This window comes from Myotis yumanensis, unplaced genomic scaffold (genome assembly GCF_028538775.1).
Source record: "Myotis yumanensis isolate MYYU_CA2020_CCGP unplaced genomic scaffold, mMyoYum1.0.hap1 SCAF_3, whole genome shotgun sequence".
In the NCBI taxonomy this organism is placed as follows: Eukaryota; Metazoa; Chordata; class Mammalia; order Chiroptera; family Vespertilionidae; genus Myotis; species Myotis yumanensis.
Window position 1 is genome coordinate 215,010,657 of NW_027223754.1, and position 19,712 is coordinate 215,030,368.

Sequence of the window (19,712 nt, forward strand, 5' to 3'; positions counted from 1 at the left end):
GGTCAGATGAAACATGCACTTTGGGCCACAGCCCATCTCCCAATGGACACAGCGGGTATGTGAATCTATCTTGTGTTAATTTCTCCGGTTCTCAAGGCATTCGGTTTGGATGGATGCACTAAGCAGCAGGCCAATGCACTACTACCTGCAGATCCTGGCAAAGACTCAGGTGAGAAGCCCAGTGGAGGCCCGGGGCTCCCTCCTATATCAGTTGAGGAAAAACCAGCTACTTTGACAGATACCCCCAGTGCTAGTGACTTAAAACAACTGATGTTTATCTCATGCTCACAGAAAATCCAGTTGGCAGCTTGGGCAGCGATGTCGGCCCTCGGCTCCATCTAGTCATTCAGGGAAGTGCCGCTGTTGTTGACATGAGGATTTAAGGTCATCCCAGGAGGGTGAAGACAGCACAAGCAGGACTGGGCAACAGGTATTTGTGAGTTGGGTCTGGGAGTGGCCCACAGCATTCCTACCCAAATCGATTCTAGAACTCCGTGACAGGGCTCTACCTGGGTGCAAGAGGGGGTGGGAGGTACAGATCGGCTGAGAGGGTGGTCCGCAGGGAGCTGGCAGCGGGGCATTTGCTTTCTGACGCCTTAGTTTGCTGCTGCTGACTGTGGCGACAGGAGTAACTCCCCAGGGGACCTCAGGGATAGTGTGTTTGCAATGACTCTGTAGCACTAACTTCGTAGATTCAATCCCTTTCTGCTCAAACTAGGCGTCTGCAACCTACACCCAGACCCTGGCTTTTACCGTCAGGGAGGTGAGAGGTCAAGGAAGAGGGAGGCCATAGTGCAAGGAATCTCGTGGATGGAGATGATGAGGTCAGAATTGGGATGCACAGGCAGCTCATGATCAAGACACCAAAATCTTCAGTGCCTGAGAGGACGTGGTTGACCAGAGGGGCTCATTAATCACCTCTCTGTTCCTCCTGCTTTGTGCTCTGGTGTGTATGTATAATAAACGTTTTAAAATGCAGAATGTTCTTTTGTTCATTTATGCATTCATTTAATATCTGCCCAGCAAAAAATCAATAAACACTTCTACAGGCTGACTGCTGTGGCTGAATAAGAAAAACAGTTTCAACAAAATAATCTAAAGCCCCTGTATTATAAAGCACTTGGAAATGCTGACAAAAGTATAATAAGCATTTTTTAAAAAATGCATAGCTGAGCTTGAAAGAAAGCAAGGTGTATTCCCAGAGACACAAAACGAAGTGGAATCTAAAAGCAACAGTGTTAGCCCATATGACCTTGGGGACAGTCTCAGTACCAGGAACTTAGCTTGGGGTTGTAATGGCCGAACAGGAGACAAAAGACAGGCTTAGGCCCATGCAATACAAGAAGTTAGAATTTAGATCCGCACACAGTCAGGACTTTCAAAGACCCATAATTTCAGTGAGAAGCTAGAAAGACTGAGAAAAAACCCTGCTCTTCAGGAAAGAGAAATGAAAAAGATTTTGTAGTGATGTCACCGCAAGATGTAAATCAAATCTCCCCAAATTCAGAAATATACATTTACCTTCAAATGGGCGTGAATTTTAAACATGTATGAGGAGTGGTCTGGAAGCAGTTGAAGGTTATTGGTTGGCAGCACTGAGGCACTGCCTGAGCCAATGGTCATCTCTGGAGGAGGACAGCCCAGCGCAGTCCCCCAGGATCCCCCGGGCGGAATGGGGCAAACACGAGATCATAATCTAAAGTCACAAAACATGGCTTGGCCGGCGTGGCTCAGGGGTTGAGTGCCGACCTATGAACCAGGAGGTCATAATTCAATTCCCTGTCAGGTCACATGCCCAGGTTGTGGGATCGATCCCCAATAGGGGCATGCAGGAAGCAGCCAATCAATGAGTCTCTCTCATCGTTGATGTTTCTATGTCTCTCTCCCTCTCCCTTCCTCTCTGAAATCAATAAAAATATATTTTAAAATAAAAATAAAATCACAAAACATGGAAGTATGCTGAAGATATTCACACAGATAAAAGATGCCATTGAAAACCTGGACAAGAATGAGAAACGATCGAAAAGGATCAGAAAAAAGAGAAACAGAAAAATCTGATAGATTTGAAAAGGAACAAAAATATGTAATAACTACATTTTAATGGGCAGGTTAAGTAGCAGACTAGACACAGCTGGGAATGACTGAACTAGAAGATAGTCTGAAGGAATTACCCAGCACCCAAATAGACTAGGGCAGCGGTTCTCAACCTGTGGGTTGCGACCCCTTTGGGGATTGAACGACCCTTTCACAGGGGTCACTTAAGACCATCGGAAAACACATATATAATTACATATTGCTTTTGTGATTAATCACTATGCTTTAATTATGTTCAATTTGTAACAATGAAAATACATCCTGCATATCAGATATTTAAATTAGGATTCATAACAGTAGCAAAATTACAGTTATGAAGTAGCAATGAAAATAATTTTATGGTTGGGGGTCACCACAACATGAGGAACTGTATTAAAGGGTCGCGGCATTAGGAAGGTTGAGAACCACTGGACTAGGGGATGAGAACATTTTGCAGAAATTAGAATGAGAAGGCCTGATATTTTTTAAAATGTTCACTCTTTTAAAAAATGTCACACTTTATAATTTCATTAAATATATTATAATGCTGTAGAACCATCACCACTATTTCCAGAACGTTTTCATCATCCTAAACAGCAACTCTGTACCCCCCAAACAATAACTACCTGGCCTCTCCGCCCCAATCCCTGTTCTTCTGTTCTCCCTTCTGTCTGCATGAATCTGTCTGGTCTAGATACCTCTTGTAAGTAAAGTCATATGTTTGTCCTTTGTGATAGCTTATTTCACTTCACATAATGCTTTCGAGGATAATCCTTGAGGTCTAACATATTTTCAATAGGAGATACTGAGGAGACAATATTAAAGAAGATAATAGCAAACTAGCCAGGGAAGCTATTTCAAGTTGAATTTCCTAACTTCATTGTCCACATTGATAAAATGTCAATAGTCATACCTGCCTTATGGGGTTTACTGTGAGGGTTAATGAAACGATGTGTGTTTGGGACCGGGCTCCCTTAGGGGTGCTGGTTTCCTGTCCCCATTTGTAGATGGGTTAATGGTTTCTATGGCTGGGCAGCTAGCTAAGAGGAGGGAATTTCTAAGTCCCTTCTCTGCTGGCCTGACCAAATCCTGTCTGAAGTCAGGGGAACCTCACCACCTAAGAAGAATCTCACCTCATCCCACACTCGGGAAGGTTCCATCTCCAGTGTAGGATCTATATCTTCCAAGATCTGTTTTACTTCCCCCAAATGCTCAGGATCAGTTTCTTCTATAGTCTGTAAGGCACATCTGTATTCCTCACCTGCACCCCTCCCACTCTTCCCCTTTTATATCACACTAGAGGCCCGGTGCATGAAATTCGTGCACAGGTGCAGTCCCTAGGCTTGGCTGGCGATCGAAGTGAGAGCGTCTGACGTGGAAGGGCAGGTCCCAGCTGACCTCTGGGCCCTGGGCAGCACCTGGGCCCCTGCGTGCCCCCCTCTGCCTGAGTCACGATGCCCGAGTCCCCACGCGGAGATGTGGGCCAGGGCGCAGCGTGGGCCTCTGGGCCGACCAGGGGTGCCACACAGAAGCCAGGCGGGCAGCATGCGCTCCCAGCCAGCCTCCCAGACCGGCTCCTGTGTGAACTCACGAGGAGCCTGACTGGCCCCTGCTGTCCTGGTGGCTGTGGCCTGGCTCACCCAAAGAGGCCGCGGGGTGTGGGGTGGGCTCCTCACAGGTGCTCAGCACCTGATCGTGGGGACTTTCTCTGGTGCGCAAGAGCGCTGGCGTCCTGGGGTAGGGGAGCAGAGGGAGTGAGAGCAAGCTTGGTGGACACCCCACATTCTCACCGCACCTCCATCCCATCATCCCCACCCCCAGGTAGCCGGTGAGAGGTCGCACCCCCGCATCCCGCCAGGTGCCACAGGAGGTTGGTCGCCACCACCCACCCTCAGTTCCCCGTCCCAGCCCAAGGCCTGACCGATTGGGCGATCAGGCCCTGCTCGCACCCGCCTTGGCCTGGAGCTGCCTGCTCACCTTCTCCACCATCCCTCCACAGTCCTGCTCTCATCAGGGCCCATGGGGCGAGCAGCACCTCCACTGCCACCTGCTGCCTGTGTTGCATTGCTGATGACTGCCATGCTCTGCGCCGCCCTCTGGGGGTCAGCACACGTCATAGAGAGTGGTCGAACTCCCAGTCGAGGGGACAATTTGCATATTAGGCTTTTATTATATAGGATTTTAAAAATATATATATTTTTTATTAACTTCAGAGAGGAAGGGAGAGGGAGAGAGAGATAGAAACATCAATGATGAGAATCATTGATTGGCTGCCTCCTGCACAACCCCCTACTGGGGATCAAGCCCGCAACCTGGGCATGTGCCCTTGACCGGAATCGAACCTGGGACCCTTCAACCCATAGGCCGACACTCTATCCACTGAGCCAAACTGGCTAGGACTATATCACATTTTTTTAATATTGGTTTTTTATTTTATAATAAAACTTTGCTGATTAAAAAAAAAAAGAAGATAATAGCAGAGAAATTCCAGATTTGATGAAAGACATAACTCCTTATAATCAGAAACCACAACAAACCCCATAGAGGACAACTAAAACTAAAACCACACCTAGACACATCATGTGAAACTGAATAATATTAAAGACAACAGGGTCTTAAAAGTAGCCAGAAACTTATACAGAAAAAAATGACAATTATAAGTAGCATTTATTTAGATGGCAACAACAGAACCCAGATGACAAAGAACAGTAAGTTAAAAATTTGGCATGTAAATGACTGTTCCTCTAGAATTGCATGATTGCTAGTTGCCTATCCTAATATCCATCTTGCCTTCTTCATTATTCACAGCAGCATGGTTTCATAGGGGCAGCAACGTGCTCACCTAAGAAAGAACCTCATTTCCTAGCCTAACTTGCACTCAGACCCAGTTCTGGCTAATGAGAGGTAAGCAGAGTCATTGGGTAAGGTTTCCAATAAGTTCCTTTAGAGAGACAGACATCTGTACATGATGCAGAGGGAAACTTTCTCAATCTGATAAAGGGAATCTACAAAAATACCTTCAGATAACATTATACTTAACGGTGAAAAAATTGAACATTTCCCCCATATGATTGACAGCAAAGCAAGGATGCTTGCTCTTACCACTTCCATATAACACTGTACTGATGGTCCTAGCCATTGCAATAAGGCAAGAAAAAGAAATAAAAGGAATAAAGGTTCAAAAGGAGGAAGTATTTTGGTATTTGCTGATGCCCTGATTGTTTATGTAGAAAATCCAAAGGAACCTGTAAAAAATGCTACTAGAATGAAGCGAATTTAACAAGGTTATAGGCTATAAATTTTTATATACAAAATCAGTGTACTTTTGTGTATTAGCAATAAACAGTTATAAAATGAAACTTGAAAAGTTTATTTGCAATAATGTGAAATAACAAAATTCTTAGAAATAAATTTAACAAAAATATGCATACTTCTAAATAAGCATACTTTTCTGCAATTCCCAAGCCAAAAAATATAACTGATATTAGAAAGTCATAACAAGGTTTAATTAAAAATACTACTTATCAAAACTTAAGGGACAGAGCTAAAGTGGCATTTGGTAATTTATAGCCTTAAGTGCTTATGGTCAGAAAAGACAAAGACTAAAAATAGAGTTAAGTGTCCATTGAAGAAACTAGAAAATGAATCATAGAAATAAAAGAAAAGGCAGAGAAAAATAAACGGATTAGAATTAAACAAATAGAAAATAGAGATGACAAACAAGATGAAAAACAGATTCTTTAGAAATTTTTCCTAGAAAAAGAAAACTTAACAAACCAGACTCAGGATGAAAAAATACCTAAATATACTGATAGACATTAATAACTAGGAGCAACAAAAAAAGTCTACCCCCAGAAAAGACCAGATCCAGTTTTATAATCAACTGAACCTTCAAGGATTCCCGCCTCCTACAAACTCATCTGGAGTTTGGGAGATGTCTGTCCTGAAGGCAGGTAGGTGTGAACAGCCTAGAACTGAAGCTTTGATTCATCCACTCAGCAAATCTATGTTGAGTACCTACTGTGCGCCAGGCACTATTTCAAGACCTTGGACACATTGGTAACCAAACAGGTGGAGCCCCCTCTCCACAGAGAGCCATGTTCTGGTGGTAAGACAGATACTAAACAGGTGAGTTCCATACAGCACCTGCAGTAGGTGCTGCTGAAGACAGAGATGTAGATGGGAGTGAGGGGGTAGGCGGTTGAGTCCACTTGGGGGAAAGAGTATCTACTGGGCAGAAAGGAAGAGCAGACAGGGAAGGCCTCATTGCAGAAGCCCCTGCCCCCATGAGTTGTTCTGGAAACCAAGGGTGTGAGGTTCAAGGAGGAGTCAGGTGAGCCAGGAAAGAAAGCGATGGTGTCATTCCAGGGTGGATGTGGGTCTAGGCCGCTGAGGCACGAGGAGGGCAGGGCTGGAACTCAGTGAGGAAGTGGCCCCGGAGGGTTAGAGGAGGAGTGAGGGGTGAAGGAGGGGGCACACCTGAGCTGCAGGGAAGGTCAGTTGAGACAAACACCTTGTCAGAAGAGTTGACCAGGAGGCACTTGGGGCCTCAGGGGAGGTGGAGTGAAGGCTGGAGCAGCCAGGGCCAGTGGGCAGGCTCCATCCAGGGCTGGGTTTGCCCTGTGCCAGGCACTGTTTTGGGTGTTTAGCTCACATGCGCTCCCCAAGGCCCTAGGAAGCTTGTTTGTGGTGGGAGAATGTGGGGAAGAAGCAGGGAACAACGATCTTTCTGGGACCCTGGTCCTGAAGGAAGGGGGGAGGCCATGGTCAGGTGAATCCTCACCTTCAAGGACAGAGGCAAGGGAGGCAAGGGGGCAGGGCTGGGCCAGGCAAAGGTGGACCTACTGAGGCAGGTGGACAGGAGCCTGGGGTCTTCTAGTCTCAACAAAATAAAGCGCACAAACGCCCGCGTCCTTGGCTTCCGTGTCTGCAGACCCACCGCACGGCAGGCACAGAGGCCCCGCTGTGGGTGCAGGGCTTCTGGGGGTGCTGTTTTTGCTGCTGCGGGTGGTGGGGGAGCCGGGGAGTGTGGGCCTGGATTTCATGCGTATGTGCCATCCTGTGGGCCATGCTCTTTGCGGAGCCAGCACTGTATGAGGCTCTGGTATCACCCTGGGCTGAGCCGGGCCAAGCGGAGACCATGAGTCCGATGGAGGGTCTCTCCCAAGGGGCTGGGCATCGGTGCACAGGGCTCGGGTAGGGAGGCCTGGGGAGGCAGGAAGGGCCCTGTGAGGTCCAGGCTGGGCGGGCAGGTGGGTATGTGGCCATCAGGCAGGTTTGCAGGGAGTTGGTGAAGGACTAGGACTGCTCCGAGTCTGGGTGGGGGAGAGGCACAGCCTCCTCCTGGCATCTGTCAGGGACTTCGGCGAGCTTGTCCATGGCCTTGCAGTGGCCACAATGGGAGGAGCCGCTGGGAGCAAAGGCAGGTGGAGGTGGTGGTGGTATGGATGGGGGGTGGCAGGGCTGCTCTGGGTGGGCATGGAGTTGGGGCCGGGGTGACTGAGGAGGGGGAAGCGGGAAGGGCAGGAAGATGGTGGGGACACAGAGCACCGGACGCAGTCGCTTCCTCTCTCCAGGGCTGGGCCAGGAAACCCAAACTCTCATGCTTCCAAGGTGCTTCCTGCAGATAAGTGGGCTTCCAACCGCCCTTCCTGCTCCCCGCTTTCTCCACCCCTCCCATCCTGCTCCAGTCCCCAGGGGACCCTCAGCTCCCTCACTCAGGCCAGGCCAGTGGCCTTGGGAAGAGCCCGGACAGGGAGGTGGGAGGTCTGGGCATTCCCGGCAGGGAGTGTCTGCTGAGAAAGCGGGACAGACAGACCCACAGTCAGCGCTGGAGGCTCGGCTCTGTGGGGTCAGTGGATCCTGGGGGACAGAGATGTTCCCTAAAGTAGGGTGGATGGGGGTGGAGTGAGCCAGGGCTCCCTCAGGGGGTAGAGCTGGCTCTTGGGAGGCGGCCCCTGCCCTGGGGGGGAGGGGGACCAGAGGCTGCCCTGGAGGCAGAGGGATGGGCACGGGTGGTGTGGTGGGAGGCCCTGGTGGTGGTGGCGGCTCTGTGGGGGAGCCGGCGGTTCTTGGAGGGAATGTCAAACACTTCCGCGTGGGGTGAGGGTGTTCCCAGGTTGCCATGGGGAGGCCCCGGGAGGTGTTCTGTGTGGGTTCATTCAAGTGTATTCCTGGGAGCCCAGGGGATCCAGGGCTGCGCCTGGGGAAGGCGGGGGCGGCCGAGGTCAGCGCGTTTTTTCCAGGCGCCAGGGTGCCCCACGTTGGCCGGGCTGTGAGGGCTCACAGGTGTGCGCTGTGAGGTTCGCTGTGTGCCTTCCCAGAGGGTGCGCGGCTCTGCTGGGAGGGGCAGGGCCATGTTTGGGGGGAGTTCTGGGGGGGGGGTCAGGAGGTATTTCTCTGGGGTTTAGGGATGTTGCGACGTTTAGTGGCGGCTGCTCTCGGAGCCCTGGGGTGCAGCGTGTGGACGCCCTGGGGCAGTTCCGTCGGCCCCGCGGGTGGGGGGGGGCGGGCGGGCAGGCTCCGCGGGGTGGTGGTGCCGGAGCTAGTTCTTCCCTGCGCTCCCCTCTCCTCCACCCACTCGCCACCCCTCCTGCGTTGCCACGACAACGGGTAAAACTAAAATTCTCTTCCTGCCGCAGGTGGAGTCTAGTAGCGCCCCCTCCCCTAAACCCTTCCTCATAGGTCGCGCCCCCCATCCTGCCGTCGCTAAGGTGACGGGGAGGGGGCGTCGGGCGTTGGATCTGGGCGAACCTGGGGCCTGGAGGGGGTGGGGAGGCGAGGCGGGCCTCCGAGTCCGGAGCGAGCTCCCCAAACTCGCGGAGAGCCGCGCGGAACGCGGTGGCCGAGAGGTGGCCTGGCTCAGGGAGCGCACAGGCCCGACCCCGCCCGAGGTCCCCACCGTCGGACCCGGGCCTGGGGCAGGCTCCGCACCTGTCAGTCCCCGGCCTCCGGGGGGGGGCGGGGGGGAGGGTCGGGCGGGGAGGTCGGGAGAGTGGGGCGCAGCCGCTCCCGGACACTAATCCCCGTTTTTCTCTCCTCCCGCCCGCCCTCGTCCCGGTGCCCCTCCCCAGCTCCAGGACCCTCCTCGCCGCCTCTCCCGCCAGGTCCGCGGAGGCTCGGCGCAGCCGGAGCCACTCCCAACGCCCAGGCCCAGGGCTCCCGCACTCGGCAGCCCCCAGGGTCCCCGCCCGCCGGTGCCCCCTCCGCACCAACCCTCCCACCTCACCCAGGACCCTCCCAGGCGCCCCGCCCGGCCCCGCCCCGGGCTGGCCCCGAGCCCTACCGCCCCCGCCACGGCGCAGCCCCCCGGCCGCCCCCGCTTCCCTCCGGCGCAGGCCCCCTCCCCCCGCCGCCCCCGCCCCCGGGGAAGCAGCGCCGCGGAGCCCGGGCCCATGCAGCTGAGCCGCGCCGCCGCCGCCCCAGCGGAGCCCTCGGCGCCGCTGTCCCCCGCGTCGGCCCCGGCCCCCTCCGGCCCCCTCCCGCACAGCGCGACCGACGGGGCCCTGGCGGGGGGCGAGGGGGGGCCGGGGCGCCGCGTGGAGCCCCCGAGCACCCCGCTCCCGGCCGCGAGCAGCCCCGGCCCCGGCGCGGGGATGGACGGCCCAGGGGCCGGCGCCGTGGTCGTGCGCGTAGGCATCCCGGACCTGCAGCAGACGGTGAGCCCGCGCCCGGCCCCGGCCGCCCCCTCGCCCGGCCGCCCCCCGCCGTGCACTCCGAGCTGGGCGCGGGGGACCCCCGGCCCGCGGCTACTCACCCCTCCCCCGCCGCCTCGGAGGGGACCCTCCCCAGCGCCCCGCGGGGCGGGGCCCGGGGAAGCGCCGCCCTTGGGGCGGGCGGGGCCTCGCTGGTGGCGGTGGAGGCACCGGTCCGCAGCGTGGGCTCCCGAGTCCCGGATTCCCGCGGGGAGCCCGGGGCACGGTGCCCTGCGCTGCCGAGCGGGGCAGCCGCGCTCATGCGCCCGCTCCGCCGCAGAAGTGCCTGCGCCTGGACCCGGCCGCGCCCGTGTGGGCCGCCAAGCAGCGCGTGCTCTGCGCGCTCAACCACAGCCTCCAGGACGCGCTCAACTACGGGCTCTTCCAGCCGCCCTCCCGGGGCCGCGCGGGCAAGTTCCTGGACGAGGAGCGGCTCCTGCAGGAGTACCCGCCGAACCTGGACACGCCCCTGCCCTACCTGGAGGTGAGCGGCGGCCGGGCGCGGCCTGGGCGGGAGGAGGGCGCGCGTGGTGCGGCCACTGAGCTCCGAGGCGTGAGCAGTTGGTGTGGGAGCGGGGACTTTGTGTGCAGGGAGCGATGTGAATTGTGTGTGCGGTGCGTGCAGCGAGCCGTGTGGTGTGTGGTGTGTGTGTGCAGGGAGTAGTGTGCGGGCCTGCAGTCAGCAGCGTGTGCGGTGGGAGCCCAGAGCGTGCTTCCAGGGGTTGGGGTGCGAGCGGGGGTGCGCCCAGAGCGCGTGTGGAGTAAGCCAGCGCGTTGTCTGTGTGTCGGCAGCCCCCGCCCGGGAGTCTGTGAAGGCAGACCTAAGCCGTCCTCATTTGCTCACCCATTCGTGCTGTAAAGGCCAGCAGTGCCCTGTCAGGCAAGGGGCCCAGACGCGTGGTTTGGGCGGAGGGATGCCAAGTGCAGTGAACAATGAAATAAGCGTTATGGTAGCTGAGCTCCGACTTGGCTTGGCCTCGGGGGTGGCCCAGGGTCAGTTCTGCTCAGAGAGCGGGTATCAGGGAAGGGAAGGCTGATTCCAGGTCTTGGGAGAGGAGCGGGGTGTCCCAGGGGATCCTGGGGGCAGGAGTGAGACAGAAAGCCCACTGCGGGCCGCGGACAGCTAGGCGAGGCGTGTGTCCCTCTGAGCTGGTGGGCTCTGTGCCCATGATGGTGGGGGTGGGATCTGTGTGGCTGGCGAGAGGGGTTCTGTGCTGAGGGGGGTGACCCGCCTGAGGCCTGAGCCGCAGAGGTAAGCAGGACGGGGTTTTGTGCGAGCGTTCACTCAGCCCAGCCTTTCCCGGCCTTATTTTTCCCCGAGCAGTTTCGATACAAGAGGCGAGTGTATGCCCAGAACCTCATCGATGATAAGCAGTTTGCCAAGCTTCACACGAAGGTAAGGAGGCAGCCATGCGGCTTCGGCTCAGCCTATTTTGTCCTGTGGTCAGGGGCCCAGAGCAGGGGTGGGGGCTGGAGGGCTGGGCAGACTCCAGGCCTCAAGGGTCTGGGGTAGGTGGTCTGGTGCTGGGTTCTGGTAGGATCAGAACCTCTGGCCCACCCTGGCTCAGGAGGATGCAGTGCGATGGGGCACATGCCTTGGTGAGAACCTGGGGTGGGGGAGGGGAGAGAAGTGAACAAGCACCACCATGGTCACTGGGGGAGAGGGGATCACTCCGTGGTCACCAGGGCTGCGCACTTGGAATCAGGCATCTCGTTAGTTCCCTCGGGGTGGGGGCTGTCACCCTGTGTGGCACAGGAAGGTACTGAGTCCTGAGCAGTTAAGTGACTTGCTCACTGTGCGGCCAGTGAAGCTGGGCTGAGCCCACATCTGTCTGACTCTGGGGCCTGGGCCGGGACACCCCTGTGGGTCACTACCCGATGCCATTGCTAGGGGGCACCTTGCTGCTTCCTCTGAATGCGGGAGGGGCAGGGTAGTGCTATGGGCCCTCCCCACAGGTGGACCCCCTGAGCTCCCACCTCAGGTTCCCATGAGCCAGGGGATGTTTGCTTGCTGGACACTTCTCTGGAGCCTAGGCGAGCTCCAGTGACCCCTCCGTGACCTTGGCGTCTCCATGCCAGACTTCTCTGCTGCCCAGAGCACGTGGTGGTCAGTGACGTGACTCTGGCTGCAGAGACTATTGGGGCCCCTTTGTGACACTGTTACCCCGGTTCCTCCCATGGTTACTTCTCCTCCAAAGTCCCACAGGATACTGGTGACTCCTTTTTTTTTTTTTAAAATATATTTTTATTGATTTCAGAGAGGAAGGGAGAGGGAAAGATAGATAGAAGCATCAATGATGAGAGAGAACCATTGATCGGCTGCCTCCTGCATGCCCCACACTGGGGATTGAGCCTGCAACCTGGGCATGTGCCCTGACAGGAATGGCACTGTGACCGGGTGCAGAGGTCGATGCTAACCACTGAGCCCCCTGGCCAGGTGACACTGGTGACTCTTGCTCTTCAGTGAGCCCCCCTTGTTTTTGGGATGAGTTTCAACCTCATACCACGGCCCTGTGTCTCCTCCTGCCTGGGCTCCAGCTGCCCCACCCTGACACCACCCACCCTGGATCCGGCTGAGGCCTCTCCCTCAGTCGTCCTGAGCAGCCTGAGGAGGCCCCTCCTGTGGAGTGGTCCCTGTGCTGCCCTCTCCCGTTTCTGGTGTGCTTGCGTGTTTCCAGCCGGGCACCTGCCTGTGCACGAAGCTTCTGTAGCAGCAGGGACTCGGGGGCTTTGCTGGGCAAGGTCCTGGCACAAGCGGGGCCACCTGCGGGTGGAGAAGACCCTGGGAGGTCTGCCAGGGGACGAGCACATGTGGAATATGGGCCAGGGAAGAAACAGGCCACCTTAGACCCCCTAACAGAGCCCTGATGGGGACGGGGGGTGGGTGGGCTGGTCCTTGCCTGGGTGGCCTTGAGGCGCTAGTATCAGGCGAGGAGCCGGGGCAGCGTGGATGCTCCCCAGGAGGCCTGAATCTGGCTGTTGGAAGGTGGGTGACGGCCTGATGATGGTGGTTGTGATGGGGCTGACCAGGATGGCCGGGTGTTCTAGGCGAACCTAAAGAAGTTCATGGAGTACGTCCAGCTGCACAGCACAGACAAGGTGGCCCGCCTGCTGGACAAGGGGCTAGACCCCAATTTCCACGACCCTGACTCAGGAGGTGAGAAGCAGTGGGGGAAGGGGCATGGCTCTGGAGTGGCTGGAACATAACCTTCTTCTGTCCCTTGAACCCAGAGTGTCCCCTGAGTCTGGCGGCCCAGCTGGACAACGCCGCGGACCTGCTGAAGGTGCTGAGGAACGGTGGTGCCCACCTGGACTTCCGTACACGCGACGGGTTCACTGCTGTGCACTGTGCCACGCGCCAGCGGAACGCGGCGGCTTTGACGGTTAGTACCGGCGGGGCCGGGTCTGCAGGGGCATGTGAACCAAGATGGGGAGGAAGATGGGTCCAGCGTGGACACTGAGGCTCCTCGTCCTCAGACCCTGCTGGACCTGGGCGCTTCACCTGACTACAAGGACAGCCGTGGCCTGACGCCCTTGTACCACAGCGCCCTGGGGGGCGGGGACGCCCTCTGCTGTGAGCTGCTCCTCCACGACCATGCTCAGCTGGGGACCACTGATGAGAATGGCTGGCAGGAGATCCACCAGGTGGGCAGGGAGCCCTGTCAGGGGGGTGAGGTCCTGGGCTCTGTCGGGCGTAGGGGCATTTTCGGCTCTCTCTGCAGGAGTTGGGATTCCAGCCCCCCTGCAAGCGTGGGGGTCCCGGGCTCTGTCAGAGCCCCAGCAGCACCCTCCTCTTCCCCTAGGCCTGCCGCTTTGGGCACGTGCAACACCTGGAGCACCTCCTGTTCTACGGAGCTGACATGGGGGCCCAGAATGCCTCGGGGAACACGGCCCTGCACATCTGTGCCCTCTACAACCAGGTGTGACTGTAGGTGTACACGCGTGTGTGGGTACGGGTGATCCCGTGCAGTGACTACATGTGTGTACACGTCTGATCCGGTGTCCCTCCATGCTTGCTTGTTCTGCGTCTGCAGTGAGCTGTGGCCCTGCAGGCCTACGTGTGCATGTCTGTTTCCTGAACACACGTGTGTTCTGAATCGCAGGTGTGCATTGTATGCATCTGGGCCAGATGGGACCTGGTGTGTACTCCTGCCCTGCTCCTCTCATGCCGTGCATGTATGCTCTGAATGTGTGGGTGTGTGCTGTCACCCCATGACCCTCACTCCCACACTGCCAACAGGAGAGCTGTGCTCGTGTCCTGCTTTTCCGCGGCGCCAACAAGGATGTCCGCAATTACAACAGCCAGACGGCCTTCCAGGTACCAGAATGCGCAGGAGTGAGAAGCCGCTCCCGGGGTGTCTGTCTCTTTGTGGCTAGACCTCTCTGGATCTTGGTTCTTCCCCGAGGCAATCTCCCCCGGGTGGGGTGGGGGACCGGGTGGCCAGCAGTGGGGGACTGACTGATGGGGGTGGTCACCGTGGATGGTGAACTCTCACTTTCTGGGACAGGCGGGTCAGAGGGCTCTGGGGCCAGGGGAGAACAGGGGTGGGTCTGACCTTCCAGAGACAGGAGGGTGCAGAGGTGACAGGGGTCTGAAGGGTGGTCCCAGCTCCTGACTAACTTAGGTATGCTTCTGAGTCCTTTCTCTGGCCGGGTTTGGTTCTCGGCACCAGATGACTAGATGGAGGGGTGTCCATGTCGCCTGAAATGTGTGGGAGGAGTTGGGGACCACGGAGAGAGCTGGGGCCTACCGAGGAGATGTAGGGAGAGCAGATCAGGCCTCCGTGCTATCCAGCAGGTGCCGAGATGGCCGTGGAGGGCCTGTGGGAGGACCAGATGCAGGGGCGAGGGAAGGGCAGAGGGAGGGTGACAGGAGGGAGGCAGTGGAGAGCCATGGCTCAGAGAGGAAAGGTGGTGTATGGAGGGACCATTGAGAGAATAGGTGGAGTGACCAGCACGCCCCTGTGTGCTCAGGGCTCTTCTGGTTTCAGCTCTGTGTCCCAGGACATCCCTCAGTCCTGGGCAGACTGGTGGGAGAGTTAGGCGGGGACGTGGTCCGAACCTGGGGCCACCAACCCCCAAAGACAGGAGCCCCAGGAGCCACCGGGGCCCAGGGTGGGGAGTGTGGTGTGGCTGAGCCTCCCCCGTCCTCCCACCCCAGGTGGCCATCATCGCGGGGAACTTTGAACTGGCGGAGGTCATCAAGACCCACAAAGACTCGGATGTCGGTGAGTTCTGCCCACCCCAGGTCCAAGTTGAAGGTGGGTTTGTGGGGGTTGTCTGGGGTCAGTGGGAACGTGACAAGGGAGCCCTCATGCCCTGAGCTGCTTCTTCCAGCCCTGGCTGCCAGCTGTGCTCTGTCCTGTGAGTCCATCTGTGGCCCCTGCAGGGCTGGGGAATGGGCTGAGGGAAGGGAAGGGCCTGTGCAGAGTGGACAAAGGGTCAGGGTCAAGGTCAATGTCAAGGTCAAGGGCATGGTTAGGTTGGGGCTGTTGGTTGGGGCCAGTGCTGGGTTTAGGGATCCGCTGAGGTTGAGAGGGGGTTGAAATTAGGGTCAAGGCTCGATTTCCCATTAGGTCAAGTGTAGGGCTAGCCGGGGGTATGGGACAGTGGCTGTGAGCCCCTGCCCACAGCAAGAATGAGCTTCAATGACAGGGTCACCCTCCCATACAGGTCACATCAGTGTGATGCAAGCACACAGGGATGAGGTGCTGTCCTCAGGGCCAGATGTGTGAGTGACTTGTGGTCCCAGAAAAAAAACCAGACATGCCATCTAGTCTCGACTCCAGGGCAGGCAGGAGCACAGGGCACCGCCTCACATGTAGCCTCAGGGAGGTCCCCTCCCCCCAGTCCCTGGGGCTGTGGGCTGGTCTGAGATCTGTCCTAGGAACTCTGCTATCCTTCTCTGGGGTGGGGAGCCTGGAGCTGCAGGAATGGGTGGGCCTCCTCTTCAAGGAAGAGTATTTTCTGGCCAGAGGCCACCCCTCCAGGTACCTGGCCACATCACGGCTCCCTTTTTGGCTCCCCTGTGTCCTGGTTGGCCCGGCTTTTCTGCCCATGGCTCTCTCTGGAACACAGACTCCCAGGCTCCCCTTTCTGAGTAACAATGAATAGCAGAGAGCCAGGGCGGGTCTTAGGGCTGGGGCCCTTCTCGGTTGTAATGTAAGGTTACTACTGTCAGGTCTGGGGTTGAATTTTGGACTGGGGTTGAGATTAAGGCCAAGTTCACCTTTAAGGACCTTTCTCTATAGCAGTGATGGCAAACCTTTTGAGCTCGGCGTGTCAGCATTTTGAAAAACCCTAACTTAACTCTGGGGCCGTGTCACATATAGAAATTTTTTGATATTTGCAACCATAGTAAAACAAAGACTTATATTTTTGATATTTATTTTATATATTTAAATGCCATTGAACAAAGAAAAATCAACAAAAAAAATGAGTTTGCGTGTCCCCTCTGACACGCGTGTCCCAGGTTTGCCATCACTGCTCTATAGGGTCTCCCCTGAGTAGACCTCTCAGCAGTAAGGCTCGCTGATGCCTGAGCAGGGCGGGGACCGTAGAAATGGGTGGTAGGTCCTGGGTGTGGGCGGGTCCAGGGCAGCAGCGTCCGTCTGCTGAGTGAAGTGTCGGGTTGGGCTCTGGCTGACAGCTGTGCTGAGGTTGGAGGTGTGTTGGGCAGGAGACGTCTCGGTCTGGCTGGGCTCGAGCTTGCAGTGGTTGTCAGCCTGGGAGGATCTGGGTCCGAGGACGTGTGGGGTCTCTCTTCTGCTTGTGGTCCTCTAACTGTGGGAAAGCTGCTTAGGGCCTCTGTGCCTCCATTTCTCTTAAGCAAAAATGGTCTTTTACGATTATTTGCACCCACTTCTCACCTCTGACCTCACGTGGGATTCGGTTCTGTGGGTCTGGACTCTGTCCGTGGCCTCAGTCCAGCTGACTGAGGGGAGGAGGCTTGCCTGAGCCAAGCTGAGCAGCAGGAGGGCCCCAGCTGCCTCTCATGTTTGTGGTGTGGACAGAGATGCTCGGGCTCCTGGGGCACCATCATGGCAGCTGACTGCCTGGCCGGCCCAGGGTGCGCTCTCTGGTTGGGGTTCAAAGTGCCGTAGGTGGGTCCAGGTGGGGGCCAGCATCCAAGTCACTTAGGCCGGTGGTGATTGGCTCTGTGGCCGCTCACCTGTTTCTGCTCACTTGTCACATGCACACTTAGATGATACAGCCTGATGTCCCTGAGCCACAGGCAAATGTAGTCATGAGTATTTATTATAAACCCTGTTGTTATCTAACTTACCTTCTCAGCAACGCACCCTCCATGAGTGATTACTAGTTCACGATTCCCAAGGGGGAAACTGAGTCACCGCCGGTTAACGGCAGAGCCTGTCTTCAGACCTGGACCATCCAGGAGTCTGTCCTCCCCACTCCCTCTGCACACATTCACTCCAAGGACACTCCCTCAGTGACAGATGCAAGTTGCCATGTCCACCCCAGCTCTTGAACCTGGGTGGGGCCTGCACACAGAGGAGCTGGAGGAAGCTCTGCCCATCTACCCCTTCCTCTTCCTCAGGGAAGGAGCCCACCTGCAGGGGTCTGCCAGGCTGGGACCTGTCACCCTCAGGGGACAGGACACTTGGGGCCTCCTGGCAGCTCCACTGGCCCCTCTAGACTGCCAGGCCTGAAACAGGACCCTGGCCTAGGAGCAGCCACTTTCAGACCCACGTCCCCCAACAACCCACGCACACACTCACGCCTGTGTCCGCACGGACTTGTGTCTGGAAGTGCTCTGAAGGTGCATGAGGGAGGCCCTCACCCACTCTCATGTCACATCTTCTCACCTGATCACATCTGACTCAGTGGACCTGGATGGAGCCCGAGATTCCGAATTTCTAAGGAGCTCCAGCTCAAGGTGAGCCTGCTGGTCCATGGCCCACACTTCTGTCACAGGAGTCCAGAATAGGGCTTGGCAAACGATGCCTTGCAGGCCAAATCCAGCTCCAGTCAGCATTTTTTGTTTTTAAATTCAGGCTTTAAAATTGAGGATTTAAATTTCATTTAAAATTAAATTCACGTAACATAAAATTAACTATTTTAAATGGAATAATTCAGTGATATTTAGTACATTCACAATGTTGTACAACCAATTCTATTGAATTCCGAAACATTTTTATCACCCCAAAGAAAACCCTATATAACTAAGCAATTATTCCACATTCCCCTCTTTCAACCCATGTCAGTCACTAATATGTTTTCTGCCTGTATGGATTTACCATTCTGGATATTTCATATAAATAGAATCAGACTATGTAACTCTTGTCTGGCTTCTTTTTGCTCAACACATTTTCAAGCTTTATTCAGATTGTAGAATGCATCACTGTTTCATTCCTTTTTATGGCTGAATAATATTTTTTTATTTGTATATATGACATCTTGTTTATCCATTCATCCTTAGGTGGACACTTGGGTTGTTTCTACCTTTTGGCTATTGTAAATAGCGTTGCTATGAACATGTGTGAAAAGTATTTGCTTGAGTACCTGTTTTCAGTTGTTTTGGGGTGGAATTGCTGGATCATATGTTAATTCTGCATTTAACTTTTTGAGGAATAGCCAAATTGTTTTCCACCATTTTATAATTCCACCAGGAATGTGTGAGGGTTCTAAATTCTTCAGGTCCTCACCAAAACGTGTTCTTGTCATTTTTTTTTAAATGTGGCTATTCTAGTCTGAGCGAAGTGACATCTCATCGTGGTTTTCCAGTTGCATTTCCCTGATGGCTGATGATGCTGAGGATCTTTTCATGGGCTTATTGGCCACTTGTACTCTTCTTTGGAGAAGTGTTTGTTCAAGTCCTCTGCCCAGTTTTTAATTACTTGTAGAATGAGTTAGGAAGTGTTCCTTCCTCTTCCACTTTTAGGAAGAGTTTGAGAAGAATTGGTGTTAATTCTTTAAATATTTGGTAGAAGCAATCGATATTGATATCTGATGCTGGACTTTTCTTTGTTGGGAGATTTGTGATTACTGATTCAATCTCTTGGCTTGTTATAGGCCTGTTTAGATTTTCTCTTTCTTCTGGAGTCAGTTTTGGAAATTTGTCCATCTCGTCTAGCTTATCTAATTTGTTGGCATATAATTGTCCATAGTATTCTCTCACATTCCTTTTGAATTCTCTAAGATTGGTATAACGCCTCATATTTCATTTCTGATTTTAGTTACATGTGTCCATCTTTTTTTTTTTTCTTAGTCAGTCTAGCTAAGGTTTGTTGATATTTTCAAAGAAATGGCTTTGGTTTCATTGATTCTCTCTGAATATCTAGTCTTTATTTCATTTATCTCTGTCCAACCTTTATTATTTCTTTCCTTCTGCTAGCTTTGGGTTTGGTTTGCGTCTTTTTTTCTAGTTCCTTAAGATACGTAATTAAGATATTGATTTTTGAGACTTCTATCCTTTTTAAACATAGGTGTTTTCAGCTATAAATTTTCCTCATAGTATAGCTTTTGCGGAATCTCATAAGTTTTGGTATGTTGTATTTTTGTTTTCGTTTTCACAAAGTATATACTAATTTTCCTTCTGATTTCTATTTTGACACATTGGATGTTTAAGATTGTGTTGTTTCATTTTCACATATTTGTGAAATTTCCTTTTTTCCCCTGTATTTGATTTCTAGTTTTATTGTGATTGGAGAAGCTACTGTGTATGATTTCAGTGTTATAAAATTGATTGAGACTTGCTTTGGTCTGTCCTGAGGAACGTTCCGTGTGCATTTGAGAAGAATGTGTGTTCTGCTGTTTTGTGGAGGGTCCCCTGCCCTCCCCCCTGTTTTTCTCCGTGTATGTATATATCGTGTTTGGTCTGTTGGTTCAAGTCTTTTATGTCCTTATCGATCTTCTCTCTAGATGTTCTATCCATTATTGAAAGTGAGGTGTTAAAGTCTTAAGTATTATTATAGAACTATCTAT

At 54.3% G+C, this 19,712-nt stretch overlaps 1 protein-coding gene and 1 long non-coding RNA gene across 3 annotated transcripts in view; both read left to right on the forward strand.

The window, feature by feature from the left end:
* Window positions 1-946, forward strand: LOC139005837 (uncharacterized). Its single transcript, XR_011470709.1, has 3 exons — window positions 1-169; window positions 292-430; window positions 719-946. It is a non-coding gene; the product is annotated as an uncharacterized lncRNA (long non-coding RNA).
* Window positions 947-7,820: 6,874 nt separating this feature from the next.
* Window positions 7,821-19,712, forward strand: part of SHANK3 (SH3 and multiple ankyrin repeat domains 3) — a 50,280-nt gene continuing 38,388 nt past the window's right edge. For both annotated transcript variants that reach the window (XM_070411374.1, XM_070411375.1), the window contains exons 1-10: window positions 7,821-7,924; window positions 9,147-9,731; window positions 10,048-10,251; window positions 11,092-11,163; window positions 12,816-12,924; window positions 12,999-13,150; window positions 13,245-13,412; window positions 13,571-13,687; window positions 14,008-14,085; window positions 14,929-14,995. In XM_070411374.1, coding sequence (XP_070267475.1) covers window positions 9,468-9,731; window positions 10,048-10,251; window positions 11,092-11,163; window positions 12,816-12,924; window positions 12,999-13,150; window positions 13,245-13,412; window positions 13,571-13,687; window positions 14,008-14,085; window positions 14,929-14,995 — 1,231 coding nt within the window. In that variant the 5' untranslated portion in view covers window positions 7,821-7,924; window positions 9,147-9,467. The remainder of the gene's footprint in view (window positions 7,925-9,146; window positions 9,732-10,047; window positions 10,252-11,091; window positions 11,164-12,815; window positions 12,925-12,998; window positions 13,151-13,244; window positions 13,413-13,570; window positions 13,688-14,007; window positions 14,086-14,928; window positions 14,996-19,712) is intronic.